The sequence below is a fragment of the Rattus norvegicus genome, chromosome 10 (assembly GCF_036323735.1).
Source record: "Rattus norvegicus strain BN/NHsdMcwi chromosome 10, GRCr8, whole genome shotgun sequence".
NCBI classification, from domain to species: Eukaryota; Metazoa; Chordata; class Mammalia; order Rodentia; family Muridae; genus Rattus; species Rattus norvegicus.
This window is the reverse complement of record NC_086028.1, coordinates 83,114,543-83,132,891: the sequence shown is the minus strand read 5'-3', so window position 1 is coordinate 83,132,891 and position 18,349 is coordinate 83,114,543. Positions and strand designations below refer to the sequence as shown.

Sequence of the window (18,349 nt, the reverse complement as noted above, 5' to 3'; positions counted from 1 at the left end):
CCCAGATACAACAGCAGGACTGATTTTCCTACTACAGGGAAGACTACTTGTTACTCTTGCAGAGAGTCTGAGTGCGGGTCTCAAGGCCCACATAGCAGCTCACAACCGTATGTACCTCCAATTCCAGGGGTTCTGACTCCCTCTTTTGGCTTCTGTGGACACCAGGCACACATGCGGTGTACAGATATACATGCAGGCCAAGTATCCACACACATAAGATAAACCTACAGAAGAGTTTTTTGTTTTTTTTTTAATTCTTTTTTTTCAGAGCTGGGGACTGAACCCAGGGCCTTGCGCTTGCTAGGTAAGCGCTCTACCACTGAGCTAAATCCCCAACCCCCCCTTTTTTAAAAAAAAAAGATTTATTCATTTATTATATACACTGTAGCTGTCTTCATGCTAGAAGAGGGCATCGGATCTCTTTACAGATGGTTGTGAGCCACCATGTGGTTGCTGGGAATTGAACTCAGGACCTCTGGAAGAGTAGTCGGGTGCTCTTTTTTTTTTTTTCCGGAGCTGGGGACCGAACCCAGGGCCTTGTGCTTGCAAGGCAAGCGCTCTACCACTGAGCTAAATCCCCAACCCCAGTCGGGTGCTCTTAACCGCTGAGCCATCTCTCCAGCCCCAGAAGCTTATTTAAAAAAAAAAAATTTATTGAGGGCTTCTGAAACCAGGTACTGAGCAAATGGGGCGTATCAGTAAATTACCCATGTGGGATCGGCATCCCCAAGTCTCCAAGAATGGAGACCCCTGAGGTAGAGCTGCTCTGCCCATGCTTGCTGCTTGCACCTCCGCTACTGTAGCAGTTCTCACTTGTAGGATTGCCACAGAAGCATAGGTTGATGACACTTAAGGTTGTTGTGATTTTTTTTATTTCTTGTTTTGAGATGTGGTGTTACTATGTAATCCTGGCTGTCCTGGAAGTTGATGTCTAGACCAAGCTGGTCTCAAACCTTCAGAGTTCTGCCTGCCTCTGCCTCCCGAGTCCTGGGATTAAAGTTGTGGCTACCACACTCACCGACAGTTAAACTTGAAATACGGAACAGTGGTTGACAGTTTGTCTGGGTTTTGGTGATGTGGTGGCACTTCTTTGCAACCCTAGTATGTGGGCGATGAGACAGCAGGTTCAGAAAGTCAAGGTCTTCTTGGCTGTACCAGGAGTTGGAGATGAACCTGAGTTACAGATGGCTCTGCCTCCAGAGAAAACCGAAGGTGAGGGCTGGAGAGACGCTCAGTGTCTAAGCTCACTCGCAGCTCTTGCAGAGGACTAAGTTTTGGCTCCCAGCACCCACATGGCAGCTCATAACCAACTAAACTCCAGTTCCAGGGGATCCAAGACCGTCTTCTGACCAAGCAAACACATGATACACAGACATACATGCAGGCAAAACACTCAAACACATTAAATAAATAAATAATGTAAAGATACATTAACCACTTATTAAAGTCAACAAACTTTAAATTATGAGGTAATTAGAAATGTTTTGTTTGTTTTTGCTTGTCTTATTTTTTTTTTCTATTCTTTTTTTTTGGAGCTGGGGACCGAACCCAGGGCCTTGCGCTTGCTAGGCAAGCGCTCTACCACTGAGCTAAATCCCCAACCCCCTGTCTTATTTTTTGAGACAGGGTTTCACCACCATTCGACTTGCTGTGATTAGAAATTCGTACATGGGGACTGGAGAGATGGCTCAGCGGTTAAGAGCACCGACTGCTCTTCCAGAGGTCCTGAGTTCAAATCCCAGCAACCACATGGTAGCTCACAACCATCTGTAAAGAGATCCGATGCCCTCTTCTGGTGTGTCTGAAGACATCTACAGTGTACTTATATATAAAATAAATAAATAAATAAATAAATCTAAAAAAGGGGTTGGGGATTTAGCTCAGTGGTAGAGCGCTTGCCTAGGAAGCGCAAGGCCCTGGGTTTGGTCCCCAGCTCCAAAAAAAAAAAAAAAAAAAAAAAAAAAGAAATTCGTACATGGACCTTTTTTTCTGGCCTTGAACTCATAGAGATTAAAGATCTGTCTGAGTACTGGAATTAACAGTGTGCACCATCACAGCCTCTGTGTGTGTGTGTGTGTGTGTGTGTGTGTGTGTGTGTGTGTGTGTGTTTAAGACAAGGTCTTCCTGTGTAGCCCTGGCTGCTCTTGAACTCCTGTTGACCTGACTGTCGCAACCTCCTAGGTTCTGAGATCACAGACATGAGCTGGAGAGATGGCTCAGAGCACTGACTGTTCTTCCAGAGGACCAGAGTTCAATGTTCAATTCCCAGCAACCACATGGTGGCTCACAACCATCTGTAATGGGAGCTGATGCCCTCTTCTGGTGTGTCTGGAGACAGCTATAATATACTCATAAATAAAATAAACTTTTATTTAAAAAAAAGGATGACTACAGGGGTTGGGGATTTAGCTCAGTGGTAGAGCACTTGCCTAGCAAGCGCAAGGCCCTGGGTTTGGGGTCCCCAGCTCCGAAAAAAAGAACCAAAAAAAAAAAAGGATGACTACAAACTCTTGTAAGTTTTATAGTGTGTGTGTGTGTGTGTGTGTGTGTGTGTGTGTGTGTGTGTATTGATGGAGATCAAACCCTGAGACTTGTACACACTTGTACATCCAAAGTCCCACCAAGTTGCCCAGACTAGTCTCAAACACAGAACTCCACTGCCTCTGCCTCCCACATTCAAGAAGTATAATTGTGGGCCAACATTACGGTACCAGTGTGGGTTTGAGCCTTGGCTCTGCCCCTTGCCAGCAAGGCAGCTTCACCATCTCTTTCTCTCTCTCTTTCTTTTTTCTTTTCTATTTTTCGGAGCTGGGGACCGAACCCAGGGCCTTGCGCCTGATAGGCAAGCACTCTAACCACTGAGCTAAATCCCCAACCCGAATCTCTTTCTCTTGATCACTTAATATCTTCATCTAGTTGGGCAGTGGTGCACACCTTTAATCCCAGTACTGGAAAGGGCAGAGGCAGGAGGATCTCTGTGAGTCTGAGGTCCAGCCTGGTCTACAGAGTGACCAGGACAGCCAGAGCTGTTACACAGAGAAACCCTGTCTAGAAAAATAAAAAAAGGGGTTGGGGATTTAGCTCAGTGGTAGAGCGCTTGCCTAGCAAGCGCAAGGCCCTGGGTTCGGTCCCCAGCTCTGAAAAAAAGAATAAAAAAAAAAAAAGAAAGAAAAATAAAAATAAAAAAGAATACTAAACCAAAACAAATGAACACATGCACATACATAGACACATGTGCACACACACACGCTCACACACATCCATGTGCACACACACATGCTCACACACATCCATTTGCACACACATGGATATTACAAATGCACATATACACATGTCCATACACACGCACACTCACACACATCCATATCTGCACACTCATACTCATGCACACACATGGACATGTACACATGCACAAATACACATATCCATACACACACACTCACACATGTACATGTGCACATGCTTACACACATCCATGTGTGCATACATATGTGCATGCACACACACACACACACACACACACACACACACACCCTGGATGTATAAATAAGAAGGTGCAATGGCATTGGCGTTGTGAAAAGCAGTTGGGTGGCCAAATGCATGGTCACCCTTGTGATCTCAGCACTTGGGAACTGGATGCAGGAGGATTGCAGTGAGTTCCTGAATCCCTTGATTCAATCAGAGCAGGGCTGGCAAGATGGCTCAGTAGGTAAAGTTGCTTGTCACCAAGCCTGCCCTCCTGAGCTTAGTCCCTGCAGAGAGGGATTAAAAACAGTAGAGGAATAGAACCAATTCCTGTGAGTCGTCTCTAACTTCTGCTCAAACACCCAGGAACTCACACACGTATGCTCGCAAATAAATACGTATAAAGTTCAGTGCAGGCCTGGTGGGGTGTCGTGCCGCAGTGAAGCACTTTCCAGAACACACGGGGCTCAGGGGCAAACCCCAGCACGAAGAGAGAAAGTGAGGCTGTGCAGCGAGATGGGCTGGAATTTCCTCCACGAAGCAGTGCGGCGCGATGAGTGGTCCTGGCTATGCCTGCCGAGGGCTGAGACTATAGTCCTGGCCATTATTCCTAGTGTTTGTCTTCTGAGGTAGGGTCTCTGACAGCTCAGGCTGGCTTCAAACTCATCATGTAGTCGTCAAGGATGATAACCTTGAGCTCCTAGTCCTCCTGCATTCACTCCCAAGTGCTGGAATTAGAGAAATGCACCACCACTTCCAGTCATGTAATGACTTGTGTATGTAGGAATATCCCCTCCCTCCCTATCTCGTCTGTCTGTCTGTCTGTCTGGTGTGCGTGTATCAGAACATATGTGTGCAGGTGTGTGTGCATGCTTGTGAAGGCTAGAGGTCAATGTTGGTATCCTCCTCTGCAGATACTCACTGTATGCCCATACTTTTTTTTTTTTTCCTCCGGAGCTGGGGACTGAACCCAGGGCCTTGCGCTTGCAAGGCAAGCGCTCTACCACTGAGCTAAATCCCCAACCCCATGCCCATACTTTTTGAATGAGAATCTTTCATTGGCCCTGGAGTTCAATGAATGGCACTAGCTGGCTGGAGAGCGCCAGGGAACCTCTGGCCTCTGCTTCACAGCGCTAGGGTTACAGGCTCTTGCTCTTTGCCTGGCTTTTTACAGGTTCTATAGCAGGTACTTTACCCCCTGAACCATCTCCCTACCCCCTAGAACAGTTTAAAATCAGGCCGGGGAGATGACTGTTCTTCCGGAGGTCCTGAGTTCACTTCTCAGCAACCACATGGCGGCTCACAACCATCTGTCTGTAATGAGATCTGATGTCCTCTTCTGTTGTGTCTGAAGACAGTGACAGTGTACTCCTATACATAAAATAAATAATAAATTAAGAAAAACTTAAAAAAAATAGTTTAAAGTCCTAGACCAGGAGTTCAAGGCCAGTCTCCTTCATAGTGATTCTGAAGTTATAGAGACCCTGCCTCAAAGAACAGTGTGTGTGTGTGTGTGTGTGTGTGTGTGTGTGTGTGTGCACGTGTTACAGTGCTAGGAATGAAGCCCCAACCTTCCTTTGGACACGTTGAATAAAACACTCTACCACTGAGGTCCACAGACAAAGGCATAAATGCAAGAGCTCATGGCCGCACTATTTTTTTTTTAAGATTTATTCATTTATTATATATAAGTACACTGTCTTCAGACACACCAGAAGAGGGCATCGGATCTCTTTACAGATGGTTGTGAGCCACCATGTGGTTGCTGGGAATTGAACTCAGGATCTCTGGAAGAGTAGTCGGGTGCTCTTAACTGCTGAGCCATCTCTCCAGCCTGGCCGCACTATTTATAATTAAGAAGTAAAGACAATCCAAATGTGACTGGGTAAGCAGAGCAGGGTCCACCCATCCATCCGTCCAGATGTCACCCAGAAGCAAGGCACAAACTGCTGATCTGTGGTTGGGCACGTGTATACGGATACGCCTCAAAAACACTACACCTCTGTGAAGGAAGCTCGGGCAGAGGGCCACAACGGTTCCGTTTCTAAGCTGTGTCCAGAGATGGGAGCTGTCTCTTTATAGCCTGAAAGTAGACTGGTCCCTGGTCTGGGGAATGGGACTCACTACAAAGGGGGTAAGGGTTCTCATTAGTGATTTCTTATTAATAAAAATAAAATTGGATTTTGATCTCAAGAGAGAATCTTATGTAGCCCAGGTTGGCTCTGAATTCACTATGGATGTAGTTGAGGATGACCTGTACCCTCTGAGTCTCCTACCTCTGAGCACTGGGATTACAGATGTGGCCCACCACAGCTGTTCATCAGCATCACCACCATCACCACCACCACCACCACCACCATCAGCATCAGCATCATCACTACCACCATCACCACCATTATCACATCACCATCACCATCACCACTACCACCATCATCACCATCATCCTCATCCTCATCCTCATCATCACCATCATCACCACCACTACCACCATCATCACCATCACCACCATTATCACATCACCATCACCACTACCACCATCATCACCATCATCCTCATCCTCATCCTCATCATCACCATCATCACCACCACTACCACCATCATCACCATCACCACCATTATCACCATCACCATCATCATCACCACTACCACCATCATCACTATCACCATCATTCTCATCATCACCACCATCACCACCACCACCCACCATCATCATCATCACCATCATTTATTTTGCAGGAGGATGGAAGATAATTTGCAGTAGTCAGTTTTCTCCTTTTGCCATGTGGGTTCTAGAGATTGAACGTAGGCTTGGTGGTGAGTTCCTTTGTCTGCTGAGCCCTCTCACTGGCTAGTTTTACATAGTACCGGGAATCAAACCCATGGCCTCTAGATGCTAGACGAGCAGCTCCTCAGCCTAGAGTTAGATGAAAAGCTGTATATATTTTCTTTTTGTTTGTTTAATTAAGCCCTCGAGATGGTACATGGCTTCCTTTCCTTCTTCCTTCCTTGTTTTTTTTTTAAGATTTATTTATTTATTGTATAAGTACATTGTAGCTGTTTTTGGACACACCAGAAGAGGGCATCGGATCTCATTATAGATGGTTGTGAGCCACCATGTGGTTGCTGGGAATTGAACTGAGGACCTCTGGGAGAGCAGACAGTGCTCTTAACCACTGAGCCATCTCTCCAGCCCCTCTTCCTTCCTCCCTCCCTCCTTCCCTCTCTCCCCCTTCCTTCCTTCCTTCCTTCCTTCCTTCCTTCCTTCCTTCCTTCCTTCCTTCCTTCCTTTCCTCCCTCCCTTCCTTTCTTTGTATTTGAGGCAGGGTTTCTCTGTGTAACCTTAGCTGTCCTGGAACTCACTCTGTAGGCTAGGCTGGCCTCAAACTCAGAGATCTTTCTACCTCTAGAGTACTGAGAAACAATGTTTAATTAGACATTGGGTTAAGTATATGAGCAGGACCCCTGGAGCCCATGTTAGTCACCTTGGATGATAGGTGAGTTTTGAGAGCAACTCTACAAAATCGTTCTATGCCTTCAACGTATGCACAGTGGCACCTGTTGCCATGCATCAGAAACAATAAGAATAAGTAAGAATAAAGAATAAATATTTAAGGGGCTGGGGATTTAGCTCAGTGGTAGAGTGCTTACCTAGGAAGCGCAAGGCCCTGGGTTCGGTCCCCAGCTCCGAAAAAAAAAAAGAACCAAAAAAAAAAAAAAGAATAAATATTTAAAAAGCCCCAGTATAGTCGTTTGGTTTTATAATTCCTTGGACAGTGGGGTAGAGTCAGGTTGACACCTGGGGCCCACTGATCTCTCCTGATCTTCAAGCCTCAGGTCCCAAAGAAAGACCCTGTCTCAAAACCAAGGTGTAACAGATAAATACATAAAAATAAGTAAAAATTTCAAAAAGCAGAAGGCTCCCGGGGAAACAACAGTGGAGGTTGACCTCTGATTTTGACACGTGCACACACATTCACGTGCCTCTGAACATATATGAACACCCACACCACCATACGTACACACACACACATACACACACACACACACACACACACACACACACACACATACGCGGGCGCGCAAATTTAAAAAGCAGAGTACGAGTGGTGGTAGACAGTTATAATCCCAGCTACTTTGGAGGCTCAGGTCAGGAGGATCTGCAGTTTGTAGCCAGACTGGGCTACCAATTGTCATGGAATTGAACAGAGCAAACAATTGTGTCTACGCTAGAAGGCAGTTACCGACAATAAACAGCAGAATCCTTAGAGATTAGTAAACACAAAATGCCGGGGAGTTCTATTGGGCTGGAAGGACACTTCATGTCTTTTCTTCTTCAGGAAAAAGCTTAGCCTGGGGGGCCCCGCCCTTCCAAATCCTTGAACAAGGCCCCTTCCGCCTCGGTTACGAACTAGATGGGGAGCGAAGGAGAAAAGTCTTCTGGGCTAGCCCCCAGGGGCCCTTCCTATTTCTTCTGTCCCTCCCTCTCTGGAGCGGTGTCCTACAGTTCCTCGCACCCAGCCTGTGTCTGTAGGGGAAAAACCACCCATCCTGCGGTAGGCGGAGGATGGGGCCGAGTGCCCTCTACTGTTCACTATGAGAAGTACAGCAACTGGGCTCGCCCACGTGAGGGGATTGGTGCTGGGAAACTTCGTGTTCAGCCCTGCTATAGATGTTGTGAGAAAACCACAGTTGTCCCATATCCTGAAAGGGACGTTGAGACACAGAATATCTGGGCAATTCTGCTGAGGATTTCATAGCTGCCCCCACCAAGTATTCTGGGAATAAATGTCACCTTGACGTCAGGTCGTTTCAACTGTAGCTTTTGCCCCCAGTGTTTTTAATCGCTTCTATCAGTACTGGGCAGGGAAGGTGGAGGGGATTTCTCTTCTAGGGGAGAACTCTTTAACAGAATTGACCCCTTCATTAAAACCCTAATCTCAGGTTTTGGGAGCTGGAAGCTTTGGAGTGGGAGAAGGAAGAGGCCTGGGAGCTGCATTGTTATATAATATTCCCTGATTTATTCCCACAGAGATCCACACCGTGCTGGGTGCAGGGCTGCAAATTCGAGAGACTCCAGAAAAGGGAAGGAGAAAGGAGCCTCCCAGGCCAAGCTCCTGCAGTGGGCAAAGGCCGATCTCAGACATCTGTCACAGAGACGTGGAGTTAGAGAGTTAGAGATGCTTCTCTGCAAGCTAAAAAAAAAAAAAAAAAAAAAACAAAAAACAAAAAAAACCTACTAAGGCTTCCAACCCCCTCCATAGTGCAGATCATCCACCTTCCATCATTTCTTCCAGCCTGTGTGTGTGTGTGTGTGTGTGTGTGAGAGAGAGAGAGAGAGAGAGAGACAGACAGACAGACAGACAGACAGACAGAGACAGAGACAGAGAGAGAGAAAGAGAGAGAGAGGGAGAGAGGGGGTTTAAGGTAGGGACAGGGCTCTATGGGCAAGGAGGTTAGATCCAGTTCAACCACCACGTGACCTGGCAGGACCCCAGAGGGACCCACCCCCTTCATGACAGCTGTCCCAGTCCTAGAGCTCTATTCCCAAGAGGACACCTGGGGTGGGGGAAGAGGGGGATCAGAATATTGAATCCTCTTCTTCCATAACTCCCACTTTGAAGCTTAACCTTGGGTCTCTGCCAAGGGAAGGGTGTGTGTGGGGGTGGGGGACCCATTCTATCCCTTTCTTCTCAGGTTTTGTTTGATGTTATTTAGAAAAACAGTGTGTCTATTGTCACTGCTGGGAGGATGATGTGCAAGCTGCATCACTTGTCCTGTTACAGAAAAACCATCGAGTGTGTATGTAAGCAGAGAGCTCAGGAAGCTGAAGTATCGACTTCCAGGCCACACGGTGGGTGAGACCCTACCAAGGAGGGAGGGAGGGTTTTCTTTTGCCCTGGCCCAGAAGATAATTCTGTATCCCCCAGTCTCATCCTATCCTACCCCTGGTCGGAGCCAACATATAAATCTCTTGTACTTCTATAGAGGAAAAGCGACATCTAAACTGATTTTAGGGTGACAATGAACAGCCCAAAGGCTCACTCATTCACAAATATCATTGTGCCGTTTGGGCAGTAGGGATATATAGCAGTGATCAAGACTGGATGTTCTACTGGCTGCTGGGCTCGACTGTGCAGCCAGGGCGCCGGCTCTTTCTAGACTCTGAGGAGAGAGAGGTCAGCACTAAGGCCAGTTTCACAAATTGTGAGTAGGCTGTGCAGGAACTAAAGGGAAAGAGATGTGTGCATTATAGAGTATGTTCTGGGAATGATTCACTTTTTGTTTGTGGGTGGAGAGTAAGAGTCTTTTGGTCTTTTCCACCCATTCTGGCCGCTCAGGATCCAGAGGGTAGAATCCCGGGATCTGGAGGCTCCCAACTGTGTCAGCGCCTTCGAATTCCGTTAGGGCGTGGGGTACTCCCATACCATAGCAAGAAAAGGAAACAAGACAGAAAGTCAGCTTATTGTCTTCCGTGGGTCTGTCAAAGCTCCCCGTCCTCCAAATTTATTTTTTTCCTTTATGAATCTCGCACATATATAACGAATTCCTAATCACTCACTCTAAAAGCGTTTTTGTTTGTTTTTGAGTTTCCTGTGCCAGGCCGCTGTTCTACCGGCCCTGAGCAAAGACCACAGGACACCCTTAGCTACACCAAGCTCATAAGCCAACGACGCTTGGTTTCATCCTTTTTCTCCACGTTGTTTTTGAGCTTGTCTCTCTGAATTCACGGAGCTCCATTCTCTTCTAAAGGGCTGAAAAAAACTTTCCCATTTTACAGATGCGGAAAAAACCCGACTTCGTCGGGGTAAAAGAGTGGCTGGACCTGGGACCAGGTAAAATGATTCCAGGCTATCAGGGGCCGCGCGTCTGGTCCCTCGTACTACCACCCGCGCGCGCACAGACCCACGCGTCCCTGCTCCCCGCCCTCCAGCCCAGCAGCTCTGGGTCCACGTGTGTGTGTCTGTGTGCGGAATGGGGACGGGGGCCGTGCCGCCCGAGGGGTGGGGTCTACGTGACGTCAGAGCAGGAACGCCCAATCAGAGACGGGCTCGCAGCCGCGGCGCTGGTATTGGGGCAGCGAGGGGGCAGTTCTCTATAACGCGGTCTCCGGAGCCAGCGGGGAAGAAAGAAGCCGAGAGGGCGGAAGGCGCCCTCCCCGCCGCTGGGCCCGGGCACCGGGCGCCGGGCCGGGGTCCTTCCCGCCGGAGGCGAGCGCCGACTGCTTTGTTTGCCCCCGCCTTGGCGTTGAGAGGGGCTCGTGCTGGGCGCTGCGCCGGGAACGCGGCGGCAGGAAGCACGACCGATTGCACCGGGGACGCGCGGGGACCCAGGAGTCCGGCCGCGGCGAGGGCCGCGTGACGATACCGAGGAGAGAACCGGAGAGCGACCGCGGGCTCCCGGTGCTGGGTCCGGGACGCCAGTGAGCACAGACCTCCCCGTCGACGGGGGGCGATGTTCCCCTGGCCCGCGGGCTCTTCGGGCCGCCGGGGTATCCCGCCGTTGGGACCAGGGCCCCCGCACTGGGCGACCCCCAAGGCTGCTCCATGGAGACTCTGTGTCCTCCTCCCCGCCTGGCAGTACCCGCCTCCCCGAGGGGGTCTCCCTGCTCGCCTACGCCCCGGAAGCCGCGTCGGGGGACCCCAGAGTTCTCCCCACTATGCCTGCGTGCCCTCGCCTTCTGCGCCCTTGCCAAACCCCGGCCGTCCTCCCTGGGCCTGGGGCCTGGAGAGCTGGCGCCGCGGACCCCGGTGCTGCTGGGCTCCCGGGCCTCGCCATGCACAGGCGGCTGGGCCGCGGACGGCCTGAAGCACCTCGGGGCACAGGCCGGGCGGCCGAGCGACGTGAGCTCCGCGACCCGCGAGGATGCAGACGTCGCGGTGTGCCCCGACCGTGGAGAGGAGGAAGAGGGCGGAGGCGGCTTCCCGCACTTCGGCTCTGGTTCCTGCACACCTCCGGGCCGCTGCCCTGCTGGTCCTCGGGAATCTCCGACCAGCCCCGCCCGGTCCCCGCCCAGGCCAGCTAGGGGTCTGGAGTCCCAGCTTGATGCAGCTAGCAGTCCGCCCCTTGGGTCCAGCTCCCGGCCTCCGTCACCACCTGCGGGCCTCTCCCCGGAGCCTGCGCCTACAGAGCAGCCTATGCGGGACTCCGAGGCTCCAGAGGGTGGAGACCCTGCGCGGGTCGCGCCTGAGGCACCCGCGCTCAGCCCCTCGACGGCAGACGCAACGCCGGACGCGCCCGGCGATCTCCGCCAGGAACATTTCAATCGTCTGATCCGCCGTTCGAAACTTTGGTGTTACGCGAAAGGGTTCGCCCTGGACACTCCAAGTTTGCGCCGAGGTCCCGAACGGCCGGCAGCCAAAGCTCGGGGAGCAGCCAAGAAACGCCGGCGGCCAGCGCCGCCCCCGCGCAGTGTACAGCCACGGCGACCGGCCCCGACGCTTCCCACCTCGAGCACCTTCCACCTCCTCGACTGCTTTCCCTGTCCCCCAGCCCTGGTGGTGGAAGAGAACGGAGACTTAGGGCCGGCTTCCTCGCTTCGCCTCCAGGGAGACGCAAAGCCGCCGCCTGCCCACCCGCTGTGGAAGTGGCAGATGGGAGGACCCGCTGTCCCTGAGCCCCCGGGCCTCAAATCCTGGTGGGTCAACTTGGAAGAACTCTGAGCGTCGGACCTCTTCCACCCGGGGACAAGTTGGAGCCCCGGATAGCCTGAGGGCTCCAGGAAGGAGCCTCAATTCTCAAATTTATCTGTTCTCCTTTGCCTTGTGTTTTATGAGCTGTGGCCCGAGTGACCTCAAATGACAGTGATCTTCAAGCACCTGAGAGGTCGAGGTGATAGTCCTTCTACTCATCTTAATGGAGGATCCAAGGACTGGCGTCTGGGGGAGCCTATAGAGAACTGCATGACCAGCCCTTCTCTGTCTTCCCTGCGGGCGGGCAGAGCCTTCACCCCAGGGGAGCAAAGCGGCTAAGGTCCTAAGACCAAAAGAAAGGGACAGAGGGACGGACCTTGGTGATGGACAAACCGGTTGTTTCCATGTTTGAATGAGGGTCATTTTAGCGGTCTGGGGGCTGTGGTTGGGGTTTGAAGGTGATTGACAGCTCCCTGGGGGTATCCCCCACCCCCACTGCCCAGACCTTTAACCCCTTACACCTCCCTTTTCTCTCTTCCTAACCCTTCCTCTCCCCAAGTTCAGGTGATCCTCCCCTTGTGGAGAGCTGCAGTCTCAGCCTGCAGACTTTACCCTTTTGTCCAGTTTTGGAGTTTCCCTTTGCTGAAAGGCTTGATGAGGGAAAGAGACCTCCAGCCCAGCGTCCTCCTCATATTCGGAGAGGAAAGGAGGCAGAGCGCCGTGTTGTGGGGCCCAAGGCTGGTTTTGCCTGAGGAAGGAGCCAAAAACTCCCTGGGAAAATGATGGAAGATGGAATAAATCAATAAAATCAAACCAAACAAGTCGTCTTTCGAGGTCCTCGCCCCCAATTTATGGATGGGATGGCGGGGTGGGTGGGAAGGCTAGTCTGAATCCGAACTTCAGACACGCTATGTGGGTGGGGAAAGGCAAGTGAGAGGACCTCGGGTGTGGAGGGAACCTGTGCTGGGTGAGCTACCTTAAGCCTTTCTTAGCCTCAGGCATTTTGGGAGTTGTCAGAGAGCTGATGGATCAGAAGGGGGCAGGGCCTGGGGATTAGGTTGGGGGTCAGAGGTTCTGTTTTCCGGACTGAGAGGAGCTAGGCCTGGACCACGCCCCAGTCAGGGCTGACTCTTGAGTCAGAAGGGTGGAGTGGCTTACTCTATGTGGGGCGATCAGGTTCAGGGTAGGTGAGTTCCGAAGCGTGCCTGGGGTTTGAGATCTGTCCCCTACGGAGGACTCAAATGACCCTTGTGTCCACCTGATGCAAGTGTTCCCACGTGACACTGGGAAGGGCGAGTCTCCTTTTTTTGTGAAGATCCTTTTGTAAAAGTTTGCCGTTTCTGTAGAGCAAATCCTTGGGGAGAACTCTCTTGGACCTCAAAAGTGTTTTCAGAGCGGTCCCCTGGCCCTGGGGGTGAGGAAGGACGGGATGGGGTGGGTGGGCACTTTGGCTCTCTCTTTCCTTAACATCTGGCCTTTATGAACCCTGCTGACCTCCCCTCCCCCTTCCAGCTGTGTCCTGGGGAGGGGGAAGGAGGAGGGGAAGAGTGCTATCCATTCTGACCGGGCTGGGGAAATCTGTCATCTCCTGCCCGCCCCTCCCCCTCCCCCCAGCCCCCTGCAGGAGGCAAAACAGAAAGTTTGGAAAAGGCAGATTTGGGGAATGGGGAGAAAACCCTAAAATAATCAGTTACAGGGGAAAAGTTGAGAAAGGCAGGCGCCACACTCATGGTAACTTCCCGGCTTTGGTAGAGTAGCCTCTTTGGATGGGATTTGTGCCTTTTAGTCTGTCTGGAGCTGGAAGGTAGAGAGTTCAGCTCTGGGCAGACTGCCTTCTCTGACTGGCTGGAAGGACTAGGGTGGCTTGCCTCCTCTCTCCCCACTGGAAGGGTTTATTCTCCATCTGACACCTTTTGGTCAGACCTAGGACTACCCTCTGGGCAAGGTTTAACTTGGAGACTTTCAGAGCTCCAAGCTCTGAGAAGCTTCAAAGCCGAGAAACGTCTAGCCACGTTCCCTAGTAGGGAGCAGAATTTGGTTTCAGCTCTACCACAGCAAATTAGCACAGAGGTGACGGTTTGAAACAGATTTTTTTCCCCACTCACACTTGTACAGGTCAGGACAAAATGACAGCAGTGGGGCTCTGGTGTTCCTGAGGCTCTAGGGGAGAGTCCATTCCCTTGTTTTCCAGCTTCTACTGGCTCTAGGCCTCTCCTGCCTCCTGTTCTGGAGGCCTCACCTGTCTTAGGGAGATTTGTCATTGACTGACTTTAGAATCCACCCATATTCTACCTAGTTATTGAGATTCCAAAGTCCCACTGTTGGCATTTGTGATGCAAACTAGGAGGAAACTTCCTCCGGCTTCTGCCTCTAAGTGCAGGGAGCCTATTTTCTAAGAAAGGCCACGGTCACAGGTTCTTGAGGTTTAGGACATATCTCTGGGGTTCTACCTTTCAGATCACGACAGAACAGTCCCAGGAAAAGGAAAGTTGCTGAGGAAACATGATAGAGCATGGCCTGGGACTGGGGGGGGGGTGGTGGTGGTGGTCACACAGATCCTCTGCAACTAGGACCACATTTCCTTACAGGGAAAAGGCCTCTAGCTTTCTTCGGACTGGTCTTGAGGATGTTAGAGCACCTCCCCTTTTCCCAGTGCATCAGAGGCCCCAGAAGGGTCAGGGGGAGTGAGCCCGGGGTTCCTCCATGCTTGTTCCCTTCCAGTTTGTCAGGTTGATGAGATCATAGGTCTTGGCTTCTCACCAAGATGTGTGTTTCTGTCTGTCTATCTGGACAAGCTTTCTTGTAGCGCAGGCTGATGAACTCACTATGTTCCTAAAGCACGCCATGAAATTCTGATCTTCCGGCCTGCATCTTCTGAGTGCTGGGGTTCAGAGGTGTGAGCCCCCACTTACAGTTCATTAGCAGGATCTCTTAGGACCTTTCTTTTAGTCACCAAGGGTTTCTACACGGAGCCCCTGGGTTTCCTGTGTCTCCCTTCCCAGAGCCAGCAGCACCCAAGACCATCTCTGTCCCCCTGGCATTCTTGGCTGCCTTGCACGCACACACGATCTGCCCCTTGCCCCTTGCCCCTTAACCCACTGCAGTCTGACTTTTGGCCCTGTGAAAGTCAGAGGATGACAACCACATCCAGGTGTCCAATGAGCACTCCCTTTCCAATGAGCACTCCCTTTCCAGCTTCTCTGTGGTCTCTGGACACTGGTGGCCATTGCTGATGCTGTCTGTCCTGGTTTGCTCTGTAGGCACCTCATCTGTCCATCTGTCACCCCCTACTCTCTCCAGTGCCCCCCTCCCCGTGCAATGGCACCTTTCACCAGCTAGTTATTCATTAGGACTCTCTGCGTCCCTCTCTCCCTTCAAGACCGCTCCTGAGCTCTGGTTCCATATCTCCAGGTGGACCCAGGCAACTCCTCCTATTGTCTCTCTGCCCACATCAGCCCTGGTCAGGACTCCACCCTGGTTACTGGTCTCTGTTTCTCCTCATCGCCTCTACAAGACCTGACAGCTGGACCAGAATTCTCCTCGCCCAATTGTTTACTTCCAAACTGTGTTCCCTCACCTCCCAAAATCCACGTCACCTTTTTCTTTTCTTTTCTTTTTTCTTTTGTTTGTTTTTAGAGACAGGGTTTCTCCGTGTAGCTGTCCTGGAACTCACTCTGTAGACCAGGCTGACCTCAAACTTTTTTTTTTCTTTTTTTTTTTTTTTTTTTTTTTCCGGAGCTGGGGACCGAACCCAGGGCCTTGCGCTCGCTAGGCAAGCGCTCTACCACTGAGCTAAATCCCCAACTCTGGCTGACCTCAAACTTAAGACATCCTCCTGCCTCTGCCTGCGGAGGGCTGGGATTAAAGGCGCGCATCACCCCCCATCTGACGTCTTCCCTCTTCTTTCCCTCCTTTACTCCTTCCCTTCTCTTTGCTTCAATCTCCCAAGCCCTCGGAGTGCAGGGGTGCACCACTATTACTCATCCCTGTAGCTCTTGCACCCACCATTTATGTTCCGACCTGATTCTGTGCCCACTGCCTGCGCCCTGGACTGTTGCCGCAGCTGTCTCTCTAGTTTCTGGACGGCTGTTTTTTCCTCTGACTCCTTTCTGTCAGGCTTCCTTCTTATTTAGTGGGTTCCCTGGTTTTATCCAATATAATTTCCTTGAACCATCTTCTGGGGCCTGTGTTATTTGACCTTGATTCTCCTGTCTAGCCTGGACTACTTTTTTTCAACACAGCATGGGATTACTAAACTGGAAAATACTCCCTTCCCTAAACACCCCCTTTACACTCATTCTCCAAAGCCCGCTTGAAAACGAGATATTTTCCATGGAATTTTTGATTCTCCATTTGAATGTGACCTATGCCACACCTAGATTTATTTAGTGAGAGATAGAAAGAGTATATAGACTTAGGTAGATAGACAGACAGACAGACAGATGTGAAAGCTAAAGGACAACTTCAAAGATTCCTTTGGTCCCAGGGATCAAACTCAGACCAACAGGCTTGCATAGCAAGTTTTTACACACTGAGCCACCTCACTGACCTCTTGAATTTTCATTTCCTTGGAGGCACAAAGGAAAATAGAGCTCTGGGGTCAGGTGTCCCTCCCCCTCCCCGAGTCGTACCTGGGTCAGGATTCCACACTCAATGCCAGCAGCAGGATGGGAAGCAAGACGTGACTCCCCTCCTTAAGGTCTTATCACAGACAGACATGCTGGGCTACGCCAGCTGAGTGGATTATGTTCAGTCTTCTGTGTTAACCTCTTAAAACTCTGAGCAACGCTTTCATTTCCTGGAGTTGACCTGCACTGAACTGAGAGTCTCTGACGTATGACATCATCTCAGAATCACTCCCGTAGCTTCGCAAGCTTCTGCAGAAGACACTGTCCAGCTTGACAAGCTCCCTGCAGAATGTTGATATTTCCTTTAAGATAAAGAGTTGGGTCTGGTCCAGTGAGATGGCTCAGTGGGCAAAGGGGCTTGCTGCCATGCCAAAGGACCTGAGTTCAATCCTAGAGTCCCACATAGTGGACAAAGAGACAACACCTGCAAGTTTTCCTCTGACTTGCATACACGCCACCATGCAAAAGCACTTGCACATGTGGCAGAGCCCATGCACGCATGGGTGCAGGTGCGTATACACACACACACACACACACACACACACACACACTTTCTATTTTTAAAGTTGGGCAGTAAGGACACGGTTATAATCCTTGGGATTTTTTTCACTCTCCTGTGTAGCCATCCAGTCTCTCTTGCTTTCTTTATTCTAGGTCTTGGATCAGTTCCCTGTACACAGAAGGCAGTGAATGAATGCTTGCTTGATGTTGAGTGGGTATTCCAAGGACCCCACAGCCAATTAAGGAGCGGCGATTTGCCAGGGTGCAGTTCCTGAGCTTCCCCACAAGATGTCACTGTCTGCAAGCACCTGTGGGACCTTGGTTGCGGACTGAGGATGACGAAGAGATTGATGCTCATAAGCAATTGAGTGCAGGGGGCCCTAGGCGAGGCCCTGAGACAGTGATTACTTACGTGGCGTCAGTTCCTAAGAACTTAAGGTTGGTGTTAAATGCTAAGCAGGCACAATTTTGCTTTCAAAACATGAAAGAGTATCTGTTCAAAAATTGAGGAAATGAGTCTCTGAGAGGCTAATTGATTTGCCCGAGGTCACACAGCCTGTGGAGGAGAGCTTATCCTTAGTTGGCCTGACTGTTTTTCTCCAGATAGCTACCATCACACAGCCACACAGCAGGTACTTTGACAGCCCTTGCTGGGAGCCACGCATTGTTCTAATCTAAGTGCCTTGAGTTTTTTTTTCTTTTTCCTTTGTCTCACTATCTTTAGCTGGCCCAGAACTCACTATGTAGACCAGATTGGTCTGGAACTCACAGATCTGCCTACTTCTGTCTCCCAAGAGCTGATATTAAAGTTGGGCACCACTACACCTGACTTATTCTAAGTGCTCTCTCTCTCTCTCTCTCTCTCTCTGTGTGTGTGTGTGTGTGTGTGTGTGTGTGTAGGGGGATGTGCATGGCTGTCATAGCGCTCGCATGTGTGGAAGTCAGAGGATACCTTTGTGGAGCTGGCTTTAGGAGTCACAGCTCTGTGCCAGAGACACAGAGACACAGAATGTGTGCCTATGTGCGCCTGTACGTAGAGGCAGGTCAGGTGATCCCTTCTTTAGGATGTGGGTACTCTATAGCTAATGCTTGTCAACTCTGGCTCAGTGACTTACTCTCTCTGAG

The 18,349-nt window shown here is 50.6% G+C and overlaps 1 protein-coding gene across 1 annotated transcript; it reads left to right on the top strand.

Annotated features, from left to right (window-relative positions):
- Window positions 1-10,604: 10,604 nt before the first annotated feature.
- On the top strand, window positions 10,605-12,125 carry Epop (elongin BC and polycomb repressive complex 2 associated protein). The gene has a single exon (NM_001109627.1). It carries the CDS (start codon window positions 11,010-11,012, stop codon window positions 12,123-12,125), a length of 1,116 nt encoding a protein of 371 aa, NP_001103097.1. The 5' UTR covers window positions 10,605-11,009.
- The last annotated feature ends 6,224 nt before the right edge of the window (window positions 12,126-18,349 follow it).